Source organism: Charadrius vociferus, unplaced genomic scaffold (assembly GCF_000708025.1).
Source record: "Charadrius vociferus isolate BGI_N301 unplaced genomic scaffold, ASM70802v2 scaffold999, whole genome shotgun sequence".
NCBI classification, from domain to species: domain Eukaryota; kingdom Metazoa; phylum Chordata; class Aves; order Charadriiformes; family Charadriidae; genus Charadrius; species Charadrius vociferus.
Window position 1 is genome coordinate 302,815 of NW_009658627.1, and position 18,248 is coordinate 321,062.

The 18,248-nt window shown below is 41.2% G+C and overlaps 1 protein-coding gene across 1 annotated transcript in view; it reads left to right on the top strand.

The window, feature by feature from the left end:
* The first annotated feature begins 18,054 nt into the window (after positions 1-18,054).
* The window catches only part of SMPD4 (sphingomyelin phosphodiesterase 4, neutral membrane (neutral sphingomyelinase-3)), an 18,265-nt gene continuing 18,071 nt past the window's right edge, over positions 18,055-18,248 (top strand). The window contains exon 1 of the mRNA XM_009893226.1: positions 18,055-18,153. Coding sequence (XP_009891528.1) covers positions 18,055-18,153 — 99 coding nt within the window. The remainder of the gene's footprint in view (positions 18,154-18,248) is intronic.

Below are 18,248 nucleotides of genomic sequence, written 5' to 3' on the forward strand. Positions count from 1 at the left end.
CACTTTCCCCTGGAGACAGCAAGCCCCTTCTCTGCCTATCTCTACACCTCTTTCTGAGAAACAAGAGCATACACACAGCATCGCCACTGGAGTTTTGCAGTCTTCTACCACCTCAATGGAATCCAGTGACATCCACCAGCATCAGAGCTGGTGCTGAAAGGGGGAGGCAGGGAGGTAGAACATGTGCAGCTGGTGCAGAAAGGGACCAGGATGTGCCTCTGGGAAGCCACAAGCTTCTGGAGAGACTCACACTTGCTATAGACTCCCCTCTCATGAGTCCCAGCTTTAACACAGCTTAAGCACTCAGCACTGCTGCCCTCTCTCCCTGCTTCGCTTCCAGCTCTTCAGGAAGGGTAAGTCCTGGAAATACAAGCCAGATGTGTGAGTGCTGCAAGTCAATGTGGATCTCACGAGAACCAGCACATAAGCAAACACAAGTGCAAGCTGAGTTTTTCAGCATGGGAGAGGGGGAAGAGCAAGTTCTTAACTGCCCTTATGATCCTCACATACTTCACAAGCAGAGCAATGGAGAGGCTGACAGAAGGAAAAAAGGCAGCTCCACAAACAGCCCTTGCCATGTCCTGGTGCAAAAAAGGAGGGTTATTGCTGATTGTGCAACTACAGACATAGGCTGTCTTGGTCCCAGGGATAACAGCATTCCTTCATAATGACTTCCCTTCCTTCCAAATGGCCCTGGGAGCTCGTGTGAAACAACCCTTTTCTTGTGCAAGAATACAAGAAAGTGTTTGCTTTGTTCACCAGAAAGTGGCGGAGCAGCATGCAGGAAGGGACAAATTCAGTCTTCTGGAGTTTGTTTTCTGTCCTTTTCTCCACCCCCCCTCCCCACCCCCCCTTTCATTGCTGTTTTACTTTGGAAATTCCCCAGTGTTCAAATCCTTTCAAGAAATGGTGTTTCCAGGCTCTTGCACAATTCCCTTTGGAGCTGTTCTGTTATCTATCCTTAGCCACTTTCCCACACAGTGATCACTGTAAATGGCTCCTGTCTTCCTTCAAAATTTTACACCCTTTCCTCTAGGGACACACTGATATAGTCCCAGAATTTACTCAGCTGGAATGTGGGGTAGAAACTGCAAAAATTCAACTGTTGCTCATTCATGAGAATGAGCAATGGGAATGGAAAAAAACTTGCTTCCCTGCATTCAGAATTGGAATATTAATCTTTGTTGATGTTAAATATGTAGTGTAAGAATATCTGAGCTGAGCTGGATGAGTGCTACATATTTTTAGTTCAATAGAGAATAAGCTGTTTGCAGAATTTCATACATATCCTTCTCTTCTTTTCTAAACTGTGCATTTAATTTTAAGACCTTTTTTTGCACAATAGCTGGTTAGGTTTCTTGCCACATTGGACTAAGACATTTTCAGCCTACCAGATTGGAAAATGCAGCTAAGTTGTTGTCAGCAATAAATTCTAGACAGTTACAATTTTCACGAGCAAGTTGTTTTTTTTGTTTCCCCTCCCTTTTTTTATACCCAAAATCTGGATTGGCTACTCAGACCAGCACTTAGACTGATGAATGCTATATGGGATGCTATGTGTAGTACTATAGGATTGCCAAGACAATGTTGGAACATGCCCAAAAATATCTGAGCTGATAAATACGTGCTGAGTATTCTTTCAGAGACAGCAAGAACCGATACACCTGTTGACTACAGGTAGTACAAATCAAAAGAAGCAGAGATGTGGAAAACAGAAATATTTAGAACAGTAAAATAATACAGCTTGGTGCCTGCCACCTCCTGCAAATCCTATAAGAGAGCCCTTGGGAAGTGGAACAGTGCAACAGCAAACATTAAAAAACAGTCCTGAGCAAGGACAAAGAAATCAAAGTTCCCAGCAATGACACAGTCCCTTTCCATATCACGTGGCAGTAGCTGTACCAGCACAGTATATTTCATCTCTTTGCTTTAATTTACTTCTGCTTTATTCACCACAAGCCTTCCCTGGATTCAAACCCTAAGGCAGCAATGCACAGACTTCCACAGAAGTCATCGAAAGAAAGGTAGTGGCATGAGGAAAAACATTGACTCAAGAAAACCTTTAGATGTTCTTTTTTTTTTTTCCTTCATAAAAAGCAGAGCTACTGGCCTCCATATCAAAGGGCAGATGGAAGCAGCAGCATTAACAAAAAGAAACAGACTGGTTTCTACATGGTGCACCAGGGTCAGTGTAGAAAGGACATAAAGTAAATAAGGAACACAGAAACATCTGGGTTTTGTTTGCTACAGATTAAAAGACTTTCAGCAGTGACTGCTCAGGGTATCCTATTGTAATGAAAATTTGAAAGCTTCTGGAGCACAGAAAGATGATCTCTGAGTGCACTTCCAGAGCTTCATGCTAGCAGCCAGAATGGCGCTGGAACAAAAAGAAAATGGACTCAGTCCTTCAGCCTCACACATCATCCTCTCTGGAAAGCAAGAAGCCAAAACCCAACTCCAAGTGCCACAGCCACAGGGCTAATTGCATTTTGGCCTCCTTTCTGGCCCTCTTCTCCTTCCCTGTCTGCATCAGCAGCTTTCGCAATACTTCCACTTTTAGTACTAGGTTCAGGCAGAGTGGTTTGGATGCTGTACACCAGTAGTGACCAACCTTTCCGTCACTTTAGACCCCAGGGTGAATTACAGAGTGTTGAGATCCACAGCTCTCCCATCAGGTGACTGCAGGTGCTCCCATCACATAGACAGCATCTGTCCTCTGTGTTGCCTTCCTGAGATCCACATCACGTACACACAACCTTCCCAGCTGGCAATCCCTGGTGCAGCCTCTTGAGTGCTGCACAGCAAAAACACCACCATAAAGCATGCAGTTCCCAAACCCATGTGGAATCCATAATTGGTTACAGAGATCCTCTGGGTTGCCCCAAAGCATGGGCAGTGCCTTATTATTAAGATTTCATCTCCTTCTTTCTTGGTCAGTTGGTGTCTGGGGCCACTCTCTCTCTGGTGACTCCCTCCTGGCATAGCAGAGCCTGCCTCTGCCACAGGGGCATTTCTTTTCTTTCAGCAACTCTGCCCAGCATCTATCACCTGCTGGAATGAGGAAACAGAGTCCTTCAAACCCAGGTAGCCATCACAGAGGGATACCCCAAGTTCAAAAGACTTCTTCTGGACTCTACCCTCAGGAGCCCCTTTGCTCCTGCCAAAAGGCAGTCACCACTTTTCCTTCCTTCCTTGCCTGTTCCCACTCTTCACAGCCTGGGGTAAGTAAAAGAGACAAGTGATACTCAGTTCCTGGATGTCAGTCTCAATTTTCATGTCAAGTACTAAAAAGGTGCCACTTAACAGTCTCGGAGCCAAGTTGGACTTCCCCTCTTCTCCTTTCTCCTCAAGGTCTGACATTTGCTACTGACTCAAGGGTAGATCTGTGATGGACTCCAGAAGCCTGCCAAGCCCAGACCGTACGTGTTTTATATTTCCTTGCCTGACACTGAAATTCAGTCAGCCTGAACAGGGTTAGACACACACATAAACACATGCATCACACACACATTAGTGGCCAAGATTGCCCAAGACAGTGTTTTGGAGGCTTGTTTATTCAAGGCCAAACAAACAGCCATTTTGAAAATATAAACTCAGTAAAAGCAAAAGTGCTTATATTCGGAAAACTTCTCTGCTGTCCAGACATTGCTTAGAAAGAGAAAAAAATAAGAAAAAAAAAAAAAGAAATAGTTCAACATTCAAATATAAAGACATTTAGTGTGGTTGAAACTGTCCTGGTTTCATGGTCATACATACTGAAGAATATTTGTCTCATTTGCTTCCACTCAGTTTCCACCCTTTCTATACAATAGGCTTAGATGTTGACTGTATTTACATAAGAACACAAAACCAGACAGGTGGGTCAAACTGAGAGCCCCATAGCTCAGTATCCTGCCTCTGACAGCAGTCAGCAGTGGATGCCCAGGGAAGACTACAGAAGTATAGCAATAAATATGCAGTGATTTTTCCCCTAAATGCTCTCTCAGCCTGCAAATACTTGCAACTCAGAAAATTCCTAAGCCACAAGTGCAGTCTTTGCATCTGGTAGCCCTTGACAATTTAGTTTCATGAATTTCACTAATTTCGTCCAGCTTCTGATTTACTGGATGCTGACGGTTTTCAGAGGAAAATACTGAATTATACAAACGTATTGTTTATTTGAAAATTAAGGAAACAGCCTGGTTTTTATCTGCTTTTTAATGCTGTTACAATTCCAAAAGCCATAGCACCACAATAAAGCTGGTTAAATATTACACAACAATGAGCTATCCCTAACCATTAACTAATGCCTTAGTATCTGCAAAATTGTATTTTCTTTTGCAAGCCTCAAAGGCAATCTTGTGATTCCTCTAGGTCCTACTAGAAGACCAGCTTCTGGATCTGGAGATGAGGAGTGACCCACTTAAAAGACCCAAAGGCTATCACTCCATCACCATCAAGCCCTGCTTGAACATGAGATGAGATTTGGTTTATTCTGGGCTCTATGACAACATATATAGTAGAACATTAACTGGGCACATGGAGGTCAGTTGGTATAGAGCACCCATGTCTAGGTTAGTCCTAAAACTGGATGACGGCAGCAATCTGCCTTTTGAGAACAGTTCCTTGACTTCCCTAACTGCCAACGCACACCCAGGAGCTGTTTGAGGAAATTGCTGGTTGGAAAAGATGAAACTCACTATTAGGAATGTGCTGGTGAGTTTGCCAGCACCAACGGTCATGTTCTAGTGCCTGTGAACACACCTGGTTATGCTTGACTTTCTAGAGAAGTAGTCCACACCTTCACTGTGCTGCATCCCTTCAGGCTCTTCACCCTAGGGCCCCTAGACTGCTGTTACTCCAGCAGTGGTCAGTCTCCACTTTAGAAAAACAGGACTTGTCAAAGTAACTGTATTTGACCTGAAAGAACCACTGTCTCTTCACCATTTGAGAGGACTCTGTGCTATCAGGCCCGTCACCTACTGTTGCACCTCCTGTGAGTCCGGGGCAATAAGGTTACTGGGAATGAGCCACTCTCAAAGCAGCACTAATATTTCTACTGAAACCCACTGCTAATCGTCTCCCCTTTAACACTCTCCTGTCTGACCTTGATCCCTCAAGTCCCAGAGAGGAGCCCATAAAAGGACCTGGAATAAAGGCTTGGGGAATGTTACTCTAAATGAACAATCGGAGTGAAAGAACCCCGCTGAGGCTGAAAGAGCTGCCTGTACTGTGAAGGACCCTTTAGGCAACCGAGTCAACTGAGAAACAAGTTGAAGTACAGTCACAGCCCGGCAGGAGTCCTGGAATATGAACTAAAAAAGGATTTATAACAAGAAAGAAAAAACAGATTTGAGTAACCACTTACTCATCCAAAAACATAGGCTTTATCTGTTCAACCATAACCCTGCACCTACAGTCAATGTTTAGCTCATGCTTCATGGATGTGTTGGCCAGTTAAATGGGATCTCCTGATAAACGCAAATATGCCATTACAGAAGAGTTCAACATAAACACAGAACCATCTCAAATCACAGCTTACAAACGATAAACTTAATTTCCCATGACCCACTAGGAACCCAAAAGCAAATTCCTATCCCGGTTACATTTATGTTGATACTTGAAGTCAACTGAGATTAAAGGTGTTAACTGCTGAACTGACAATCACAACAGAAGCAGTGACAACATATGTGTCTCACTGAAAACACACAATGGACTGGAAATCATTTCCAACCGAGCACATGACAGAGAATAATATTTAGGTCAGACTATATTTAAGAGCCACTATCCACAATAGCCAGCTTGCACATGAAATTAAAGACAAAACTCGCTTTTGCATCCAAGCAGTTCCGTTGGTGGTTCTTCAGTGATTCGGCAAAGTGAGGATTAAGGGTGGCTACCTGCTGCAGAGGACAGGTGTCCACATTTTAAAAACTACTGTCACAGTAGTATCCTCAATAGCAAGGCCAAGAGTCAGAACTAGCCCTCAGTCTCCTCCTTGCTCCAAGCTGATGCCGATTCATTTGTGACAGCACAGCATGAGTTCTCATCCTGCAAATATTGTTCTTGTAAGAAAACAGAAGCTTTGTTTTTCTTGGGCTTGTAATTTGGCATCTCTGATCAGCCATAAAGTGTCAGTAATAGTAAAACGATATAAAAGAAATGGATAAAAGATAAAATGGATAAACGGATAAAAGATAACTAGTGAACTTGTGATTTTCTTCAGGGCTGACTTAACTATGCTCTAGCCAGAATGCCGACAATGCAAAGGGATTCTTGTCAAGGGGCTGGCTTTTCAAGACACTGCCAGGAACTCCCTAACAACGATAAATGCATATGACCACAGCTTTACATATGCTGCAGAACTAGCACTCCAGCAGCTCTGCAATATACAGCAACATTCATGCAATCTGACACCAAACAAAGAGTCACCTCTTCTGTGTTTCCTGGTGTTTAGTCACTTCTTTTTACTAGAAGTAAGAGGAATGTCAAATCCAAATACTCTGAGAACAGCAAAGAACAATATAAAATGGCTGGCAATATGCAAGGAATCGCAAAACTAAAGCTCAAGGATGGTGGTAAAGCAACGTGAATGCCTAGAGGTTAAACTATCAAGGACGGGAAGTAAAGAAGCATGAGCTGGAGTCTCTCAGCATGAGAGATATATGAGACATGAATACTAAAAGGTTGAAAAGCAGAACAAATTTCTGGGAAATAAGAGTTTAAAAAAAAAAAAAAAAGATACAGGCTTGAAAACAAAGTTCCTTAGTGAAACTAGGAACTCTGCCCTCTCCCTGGACCTCTGTGCAATTCTGAATGCAATTTGATAGCAAGGTCCTTTATAAGGATGCAAGGAACTTAATCTCTGTTTACATAAGAGAGTAGCTCTGTCCCAAGAAAAATGAGTGGGGGTTGAGGTTGTATTGTGTTAACCCTGGTTGTGCTAGGGGAAAACAGACATGGAGTGTTCTTTCCCCTCTTAGCAGCAACAGCCCTAATCCTTTTGGCTTGTGTGGATCCCGCCCCTGAGCACTGAGGGCTACTGTGCAGGCACACTATACCTCTGGTTCTGGCTACACTTCCAGTGTACTGTGGTGCCCAGCTTGGTGCTGGCATGCACACCTCCACGCTTTGCGCAAGAAACAAAACTCAGAAAGAGCCAGAAGGGTATAAAGCTCTGGTTGAGAAGGACTCCACTGTCCCAGCCTAAGAGCCACCTGGGCCTATGCCTCACCTATCCCTAGGCTGGCACTTATCCATGGGGCACTCCAGTCTCCCAGGCAAAGGACCACCCAGGGGAGAGCCCTAGTAAAAACCCTCACCTTACTTTGACATCCCCTTTGAACTCCACGCTTACTATATGGCTTGAATTCTCATTCTCAGAGCCCTAATCTTGACTCTAAACCTAGACTGGGCTCTAAGCCAGGACCTCAGCCACATCCCCAGGTCACATAATGTTGAGGGAACTCTACCAACAGCCTTCCAACTATTTTGGCAACAACTTTTGAGTGTCCCTCTCTCACTGCACATCTAGGATTGCACTTTCTTGGACTCCAAACCCTAACTCTGTGCCTGCATTAAGTCTTACACAATGGCATACACCACAAAACTTGGTAAAGTTTAGATGGGGATGGACCCAACAGTCCCCAAAGGCAGAGCTACTGCTGTTCTCTAGTATTGTCCTGACGAGTACTCTGCCCTATCAAGTGGGCTGCATTATGAAAAAAATCTATGCATAATCCATCAGTGCCTCAGTGCATTTAGAAACTAATATTCAATTTAGTTAATAGATTGGGAGATGAGGACACCTACAGGAAGAGGGCTAAGGGATCTTCCCCAGGCTGTTCCTTAAGCATTGCTTCAGTAACATTGTTGACATTACATCAGCCTGTCCATGTGCTGCACAATCAGCTGGTAGGTCTGCAGAAGATGACTGATACTGCTCTAGGTCCAGCCATAGCTCTTCTGGCATCAATGGTGTTGATTTTTTAACCCTTGTAGCTGACCAACACTCTGACACCTGTGGGTTGTTCTGGTTATGCCTTTTTGTGTACAAAGAATTGCACAAAGCAAGTTATCCTGGACACTGCATCCAGCCAACAGGAGCTAACAATGCCCTTCATCTCAGTCCTAACGTTCTTCTAAACAATTCTATCCCCAAAACCTATCTAAGCACCTGGACTGAATTACACCATCAGACTTCCTCATCTGTGTCTCTCAACTTGCCTCATAAATGAGCCTGCTTCTCTTACCTCTGTCTCTCGTGCACAACAGCACAAAATAAAGTCTGTCCTACCCAAGCACAATAAATGCTGCCCTCTGTTCTTCAAACACATATGAAATTACAGCGGTGTCTGGTGCTCAGTGAACTATCTCAGGTGAAGGCAGCAGAATGCAACAACCCAGTAGCAGAATTCCAGTTTGCCTCAACACACTTAGCACAGTCACATAAAAGTGACTTATCCACAGAAAGATACAGCTATAGAGCAAGACAGTGGCAGAATTAAGACTAAAACCAAGGAGGAAATCTTCCTCACACCACCTGTCAGACAACACTTAGACAGCTCTCTTTCCACAGTCAAAAAGCTAACACAACTAAGCGTTAGAAGATTAAAATGCAGTGCGTGTATCAAAAAGGCACTTTATTCCTCTCTGTAAAAGTCTTAGAAAGACATACTACAGTTTCACAGCCAGACAGGTAAGAAAATTGAAATACACTTCTAAAGTCAGACAATAAAAAAAAAAAGTGTCTTTACTTACATGGAAGTCTTGTTTTCTGTATCTGTGAACTTTTAACTCTTCCTTTTATGATTATTTCCAAAACTAAAAGTAAAACAAAGCAACTGTATTACACATTAAGCATGTCTTTTTATCTAAGAAAATGAGCAAGTTCATAAACAGCAGTGATTTCGGGATCATTTGTTAACTGAACTTACTTTTGACTCCTCAGAGCATATTGTATGGCTGCAGAAGAATTAATGTAAATAAGATTTAGAGGTTGTTGGAAAAAAAGAAGTCTAGAAGAGCTCTTTTGAAGGTGTTTATGATATATAGTCACCTGAGTGCCACAGTAATTGTTCAATGTTTCCCAACACTACCCACTGGTGAAGTAGGAAAGCCTTCATTACAGAAAGGGGAAATTGAGGCTGTAAAAAGCTACATGTCTAGTGGCAATCCAGCAACGCATTTAAACACATGCTTACTGCCTTCTGTGAGATTTCTTACGTACTTAAGTTAGGCACATGCTTAAACACTCTGTGAATCCCTTGTTCACACAAAGCTGACAGACATGCCCTTGGAGATATTCAGACAAGGTGCAAAGTGTAAGGCAGTAAAGCAGATTTGGCTCCATGCAAACTAAAGAGCATAAATATTGGCAGGATGAAATTGAGCTGACCGTTCTGTCTACAAGTCCTCCCATAGCTTTGGGGAACAGCATTTCAAGAACTTCAAGGTAACATCACCTTAGACACTCAGGGTTGCCAACGTCTTTTTCTCCTCTATTATGTCTTGTTCAGCAATTCCTAAACTTCTGAATATGAAGGATATGAAGGATATGAAGACACGAGGTACCTGCCCACACAACCTGAACTCTATCCCCCTTGAATGATAGCCCAGTCCAGACACAATTCCTATTCTCACTCTGTCTCTGAGCTCCCTAGAACAGGAGCTGTCAATAGCTAACAGCCATATATTTATATTGCACAACAGAAATAACACTGCACATGGCACTCATCTGAATCCCTTCCTCTTTATGCAATAAACTATATTTTATTTTAACCAAGAGTGATCCTACAAATCACATTCATTTCCCACCAAAGTGGAAATACAAATTTATGTTTCCCCTCAGACAAACATTTTACTTACTCTCCAACCTTGAATTACATTAAAGGCACCATTTGTGACATTCACTATCCAGTATTTCATATTCAGATGCAAGATTATAAAGTTTTAGTATTTTCGAAAACAGAACAACGTGATGTTCCATTTTTATAATACTCCTGTAAGCCCTTAGATACTATCCCGCACCTGCTATGATCCCACTGACCTCCCTACATTTAGTACAGGTTGACACTCAATGACGAACTGCAGGGTTTATTTTAAATCTGGTCTCATGCTACAAAATAGACTTCAACCTCGGAAATCTGGCAATTGAGAACTTCATGTGCATAAGATGAATTCTTGGTTGCTAATTTATCTGCTCCAGCTAGCTCTGTGTCGTTTCTTTTACATGTGGCAGGCATGAGCCTGGTGCCCCTGGCAGACACTTTGCTTTAGGCTGGCTCTAATACCAAAAGGCGCTAAGCAATAGAAGAGTGGGTCATGTCCTACTAGGTCCCAAATTCTTCTTCTGGGTCTCATTTCACAGTTACGTTCAGTACTTCTAGAAATACACCAGGAAGATTCGTTCAGGGTAAGAACAGCCTGTTCCAAGACAGTTTCTCCCATCTCTGCATTTCAAACGCTCTTGAATACTTGGCTCTGCATCCAAAGCAGAAACTCTTAATTCCATTCTAACGTTATACAAGTACCAGTGTCATATGACTGTGAAATTTTATCATGAAAATTTTACTTAGACTTGGGCACTTGAAATGAAAAAAATAAAAACCAAACAAACAAAAGACAAGCAAATAGTGGATAATGGGAGATCTGATGCATTCAAAGTGGTGTTACATGACCACCGTTAGAAAAGCAGCTTCAAAATGTAATTTGTCTTGTACTGCAATGAAACACATTCATCTTCCATTTTCATGGAACAAGAAAGTGTCAGCTTCTGAAAAAAAATTAAAGATCATATCAATCCAAACTATGTTTAAAAATGTATTTGGCTGAATACAAATGTCCAGGCCATTTCTGTAAACATCTTCATGCAAATCTGTGGTCTCCCACACAGATAGTTAGGTCAAATAAAGAAAAGAGAGTGGAGAATAAACCTGTGTAAAGCTTTGAAAGGTGAATCAACACCAGAAATTCTGAAATGCAATGCTGAGTTTAGATTCTAGAGGCGTAGCTGAGGAGAGATACAGCCAAATCAACAGTATCCATCACACAAACTCAAAAGGATTCGAAGTCCAAGCTTAAAGGCAATATTCAAACTTACATGAAGTGATTATCTATGACAGATGTTTGTTTCTAGGTCAAATACACATATACTCCCAATATTTCACTGGAAGTCTCGTAGTAATGAATCTATATTCTTCTAGTAGAAAGATGTCTCAAGATGCCGCGAATCTGCTCATAGTGCTTTCCATGCATCCTTTCAACTGACCAGCAGTAATGCCAACTGCCATGATTTTACAGCACGATGTGCGATATATAATGTTTCTCTTAGGGATGCTGCACATAATTTAAAAAAAAATGTAGAATCAACAGCTTCTTAAAAAGACCTCATAAACGCTCACCTGACTTGGAGCACTCGGATCAGGTAATACCAAATCAGAGTCAAAATAAAGTGTCTCTCCTTCAGATATCAGGGAGCCTAGTCCCAAATCACAGTGGTGAAGATCAGTGTAAGCAAACAAATTCCAGGAGCCATTTCAAGGCTCCCCTTCCTAAAGCTGCTCAACAGCAGATGCTTTTACTTAAGTAAACTTCTGTCATAGAATATGTAGCTTCCTTATTCCTTATCTTAAAACGTCCACAAGCAAATAGTTTTGAAGACAACAAACTCCCAGTATTGAGGTCAACTCAGGTTCTTCCACTGGTTTCTACAGACCCAGAGCCCTATCCTATAAGAAGCTTATAGGATATCCCTTATATCCTATAAGAAGCTTCTTACGTGAGTCTCAAGAAATTATTCCTTTCTACCTCAGGGGATCTTCTTTATTTGCCCTTTTTTATATTCTTTTCTGAGGTTCTGTAACTGATCCTCCTTCATGAGCTCTATGCAATTTCCCATTCATGCACACTTCATCTTGCTTGTCAGGCTGAAGCGCCCAATACCCAAGGCTTTCGACTGTCACCTCCTGGTCACTCACCCCAGCAATTTACATTGATTTCTTTCATCTTGACTGCCAGGAGCTAAAAACTGCATGTTCTAAGAGCTAATACATGGGTTCATTCACATGGGTAAATGACTGCAGAATCAGAAAGGATAAAGATGAAAGCCTGTTGGCAGTCAGCCATTAGTGGGAGAGACATTCTGCTTCCCAAATACTGCTTTCAAAAGGAAAGAGGAGATTATTAAAGGTATCATTAAATAGATTCACTGCTCTTTAAGAATGGTGGTATCTGGTTTTAACTGGCAGGATAAAAATAACATGAAATACTGTATCAGTCACAAAACCAACCAGCTACAGCTTACTCCATCCATATTATGGCTCTGAACCGTCTCCCTTCCTAAGGCTATTATTTATTCTTTATGATATTTCATTTTATTAAGCAGCTTAGAGCTGCATTTACTTGTTTAGGCTTTTTTGGAGTCCTGAGGTTATAAAAGGACCTAGGTGCTAAACTAATCCAAGGACATCTTGCCATGGTAATGGCTATACAGGATCCTTGGGAAAACTCACTTACAATACATCCGGTAGACAGAGCAGCTGCCTTTCAGGCAGACAGAAAGAGCAATCACATTTGTAGGTACCCAACACAGCCTAGCAAGGAATGTCACTGTCTCCTTTGTTGAGGGGCAGATGCTTCTCCACCACGCTGTTGAATGTCCTGCAGTTATGGAAGATACTAGGAAACATGTGGGAACACAAAGACATTTGTTCTAAATGAGGTCAATTATTACCTGACAAACATCAGATTCTCTCTGTAAGGCCCAGACTCTACAGCTGGAAATGCACAGAATTTAGAGGCTGATTTGGAACTCTGTAACAAAGTCCCCAGTCAGAGCAGCATTTCACAGGGAGCCCACTCCTCCCTTAAGTGTTATATGGTGCAGTATGCACATCCAGTTGTACAACGGAGGTGCAGCCAAAGGCAATCCTCCTTCTCCACAGTGCCAACGTCTAGCCCCAAGTATAGAACCACAACTCAGACAGGAAAAGGTGACATTGTGGTCAATGGCATTTTGCAGAAACCTGGTGAACTGAGAAATGGGAATGTCAATTTGGCAAAGTATAAATAGCAAGCAGAGCTCTAACTGCATGCTTCAAGTATTAGTCAATGCTGAGCAATTCATGCTTATCTTACTGCATCAAGATCTTGCTTTAGAAATATGGGGAGATATCCAGAAACAAAATGAAACCATACTTATCAGCTTGAAGTACCATTTCCTGGCAAATCAACACGAAAATCTTCTCACAAATGGAACAAAGTGTTTTTCCCCCCAGGCTAACTTTGCTAAATTAAAAATAAGAATATGCATCACCCGCAATTAGAATGGAAAATGGTACATTAAATGTTGCTTTACTTCTCGAAGCCCAAACCACAGACCTCAACCCCTATATTAATAAAGTAAAACTCAGAAAGCAGTTTCAGTAGTAATGCTCACCGTATTCAAACTTCCTCAGACTCTGGATCCAAGAGTTGCTTTAGCTACCTGCATAATGCATTATGTTTATATACTCTGCCACCAGTACTCATATTTCATCCCACGTGTTGAAATGTTGAGTTTACTTATGCCTCAAGCCCCTGGATTCATGTGATTATGCAAGAAATCCAGTTTTAATTAAAAACAAATTTCTAGCACTTCATATTGAGAAGAAAATCTTCAAAATGGGACTGCTAAAGTTGCAAAACTCAAAGTACACATACAAAGGCATAAAATACACTGCTTATTAAATCAGACTATTCTTAAGATACTTTTTCAAGACTGTGGGAGTCAAGCTGGAGTTGGGACTACTGACATCATGCTGTCATGCAACATCTTAAGTAATCTCTCTTTGCAGAAGCTAGGCAAAAATGTAACAAATTTGCAGAAATCATTAGGAGAAATTAATGCATATGCCCCACCAGAAATTAACTGATATGTAAAAAAACTTGGTCTTTTTTCTCTCCCTCTTGTATATGATACAAGACTTCAAAGAACACTTTTCCCTGCAGAGCTGTCCTCTTGCTTTCCATCAACCCCTGGAGATTACACATTTCAGCAGGCACCCATTCCTAGGCACCACTGTCCCCTGGTTCTGGGTCTTTTCAAACCAAGGGTTACTGCAATTTTTACTTTATATTAAAAGACAAAGAAAATGCCCTCTGATCTAATAAAAGAGCTGCAACCTAAGAGGTAAGCTAGAGCAACATTTCTGTGAAGCCTTCCATTTCTGCCTGAGAGTATCCTGGCATCAGTAGTACACAAGTGCAATAGTCTGTTACTTTTTAAGGATGAATTTTAATAAACCAAAAAGAAGTCCACAGAAAGTCCTGTCCTCTGAGAATCTATTAGTTTTCTGTAAGATCCTGCTACTAGATATGTATTTATTTACCCTGAGAGAGAAGTTTAATATTTAAAATTTTTATCCTGGCTAAATAAATTAAATGTAAAACAGACTGTTCAATGAGCTGTACACTAAAAGTAGGGAAACATGCGGATACATTGCCCTGCAATGGTTAAATATATCCTGAGAGCCTGCTGCAGTTTTTGTTCTGAAGAGAAGCCATTACACACAATGAGTGGGTTAATGTTTTCTCAGACTACAAAGGAAGTCTCATCTTTATCCATGTGAAACTTTGACTTACAGCCTTAGCAGGTCTGTGCATGTTAGGGACAGTATAATGTTGATGTCTGCATGAGCTGGACAGCTCTGGAAAAAGAAGTTGCTTCAGTTGGACCAGAAACATTATCACAGTTCTGAAAATTCCCCTTTTCTCCTCACCTATATGACTCCAGGCTCTGTTCCAGCTGAATTCTCATTAACCAGTAGTCTGGTTTTGCTCCCAACAAAGCTGAACAGGTTATATGTTTTCTAGTCATTTCATTCATCCCTGACATATCAACACCCAAACAATTCTCCAGCCAAAAGAAAAGATTGGACAGAGTTCTTTACTGTTGCAACACTCTAACCTGTCCTTACAGGAAGAGATGAAATTAATCCTGCACAAGCAACGATGCCTGTCAAATTTATCAGAAACATATGCTGTTTCTTTAAATTAGATTATTTCTAATTAATCTTTGTCTCAGATTCATTGAGGTTCACATAATCAGGTGAGAGTTACAGTAACTTGTTCCCAGCTTGGAGTTGCTTGCTGGATCTGAGTCAGACTTCAAGATAATCTAGCCCAAAAGCTAGTCTGTTTCTCCCTCTGATACCCATTTGCTTTATAAAAGATGGCATCTTTCACTACAAACACTGCTTAATTTTAAAGTGGGTAAGCCACTTATGCATTGATGCAAAACTCCTCCTCCTGCAGGCTCATATAATTTAATTCGAAGTTTTTTAGTACTGCTTTCAGAAAAGAAGGCTGTATGAGTTCCAGAAACAATATTGCGAGCACCAGAATCACACAAGTCTGGTTTCTTACATATCCCAAATGTTTAACCGGAGCACCAGTAACAGTGCAAGCTGCCATTGCAGGATTTAGAGAGCCTCTTTTCCTAGTGGATTTTCTGGTACCGACTGTTGTATTAGCTCACTCTACTACGCACAAATTGCTGGTGCTCTACTGAATCATTCACCCTTATGGCAATTGTATGAACTTAATTATCTCTGTAGAATGTGATTGAAACTGTAATGCTGTAGTGATTACACCAAGGTGAGAAAATGCTGGCTTACCTTTGAAGCTACCTAGGAGAAGTGCTAGTATGGCTGAAGTTAGTCACTTCAGCTGTGTACTACTTTGCCTAATGGAAACCCCTCTCACAATGAATGATAAAAACACTGAGCAAGCACCAAAGCAGATTACTGAATGGAATTCATACTTTCAGAAAACAGCTCAGCCTCCAACTCTCTCAGAAATATTCCTCTCAGGAAAAACACACCAACAAATCAAAACCCCCTTTTTATTGCCATGGCTTAAAGAAAGCTATAATTTGGGAGAAAGGGAAAAAGGAAACCTAGGTAAGTGGCATATCAGCAGGTGACAAAACTTTTCTGGGCCTCTGTCTCTCCATCTGCATTTGCATCTTGGGAAGACATACACATACAATCCTGATATATACATTTGAAAATGCCATACGTAAGAGTGATAATGGACCTATACCACTGATTTCAGTAGGCTCCAGAACAGATCTGTAAATAAAAATATACTGTCATTCCACAGTTCTCCTCAGCAGTTTCCCTAGTTCTTAAAATAATTTGATAAATTTCTCCCATGGAGCTATTTTATTAACTTGCACAAGTGTTAGTGAGCCATCCGTACCAAGCACCTCCATTGTTCTGTTTCCACTTATTCACACAGTCATTTATTTCTTGTTGTTTCCTTTCTTCAATTCTATCAGCCACTGAAAATACATCAGGTCTACTGTTTCCTTAACTTCTGGCAATCACACCCACAACTTTTATAGCTAAATAAGCACTTTGCAGAAGCTTTGCCATCAAGTCCCAACAGCTTTTTCTGCAGCTAAAACAGCTCTTTATCCCCACCTGGAGGAGGGACCGACCCTTCAAATAAAAGTGTTCACTCACCACCAGAGACAGTCTCCATCTGAAAATGCACTTTTAAACACGGCCAGCATCCCACCCAGGACACGTGTTTCAAATATGTATATGCATCACAGCAAATACAGCTCAAACAGTGCTATTCAATCATACTTTTATACATGTCAAACAACTCTTCTGTCATCTACTACCAGCTTGCTGCATTCAAAATACTGGACATTTGTTTAAAAAAATTATATGTAATATAAAAAAGGAAAGGAATAAGAAAATTAATTGCCTGGCAGAATTCCCAAAGGGGCTGTCTGAAACCTGTTAATTTGTCTTTTCAACAGTCAGGATTGCTCTACTGCCACTTGAGCTACTGCCTTCCCTCTACCCACTGCCGAGATCAAAAAGCAGTTTTGAGATCCAGTTTGGGAAAAGCAGATTAGAGTGAAAATACATGTCAATACCAAGAAATAATGTACCATTTTAAGTTCTGATCCTGTAAACAATTATGTAAATATTGAATTATTTTACACTGGTAAATAATCCTATTAAACTGGATTAATAAATTCACCTTGCAGAGTCAGGGCTGATATTACAAAAGGAATTTCTGTCATTCTCTCCAACACATTTTTTTTCACTTTGTTTCAATGTTAATGACAGCAGTGGAGTATGAGGCCACATCACTTTGTTTGACCTCCTACACAACCTAAACCAGACCATTTCACTCAACTATTCCTGCACCTCCTTGCATAAAACAATCAAAATGATCAAGAAAATCTACATTTTACCTGCACTGATCTTTTCTGAAAAAAAATGTAAATCTTGTCACAAACAAACCCAAAGTTTTCTGAGCAAGATTATTTTCTGTAATCATGTTTACTGGTGTTAATTATATAGCTGTCTGTCGTATTTTATAAAATTAATTATTCTTTTCTAGACCTCTGACTGGAATACTCTCTCTCTGAATACTGGCACAACATGAGCATTCCTCTGTTTTTATGGAATTTCCCCAAAATTCCCAATTTTTAAAAAAAGGAGCAGCACATAGTTTTTCTGCTCATCTATTTTTCTTGCACACAAATTACCGGGACTTTGCAATTAAACATATTGTCTTGCTTCCTTCTAAATATGAATTATAAGCACGTACCAAACACCCTTCTGTATTAGCAGTTTTAATTTTACTTCCGTCTATCTACCAGTGGGATATTACCACCACAAGGATTTCTTTCGCTCTCCTTACACACTGAGAAGTGGTTATCCTTACCTCTATAACCATGTATTTTTCCTGGTGACTTCAGCTTCCCTTATCAATTTTCTTAACTTGCAATGTGTAATTACTGTTTCCTATAGCTCAACTGATGCATGCAGCTCTCATTTCTAACAGTCTCATGCCATAGCTGCCTCATTTTCTGACATAGCTTTCCAGCCATTTAATACACTCCTGTTTAAAACTTCCTACTTTTCCTCCATAGGATTGTGATGCTCTTCTAATACAGTTTTTAAGATCACCCATAGCTTGGATAAAAACTGCCCCTTTGATCAGTCAGGAAATATGTCAGGAAACGAGGTCTCTCTTTGTCCATACGGCTTTTAATTTGCTCGCAAGATGCTCTCTCTGAACACCGGTTCTGAGCAAATGGTGGCTCCACCTTCACCACCACCAAACCCCAAGCTGCCGTGGGCTTGTCGGACCGCGGACCCTTTTGTCTGCATATACCGTTCATTTTTAACGCCTCTCCAGATAAGCCCGCAAAAAAAACCCTCGGAGTCCCCCACAGGGATTTTCGGGAAGGGGCCGAA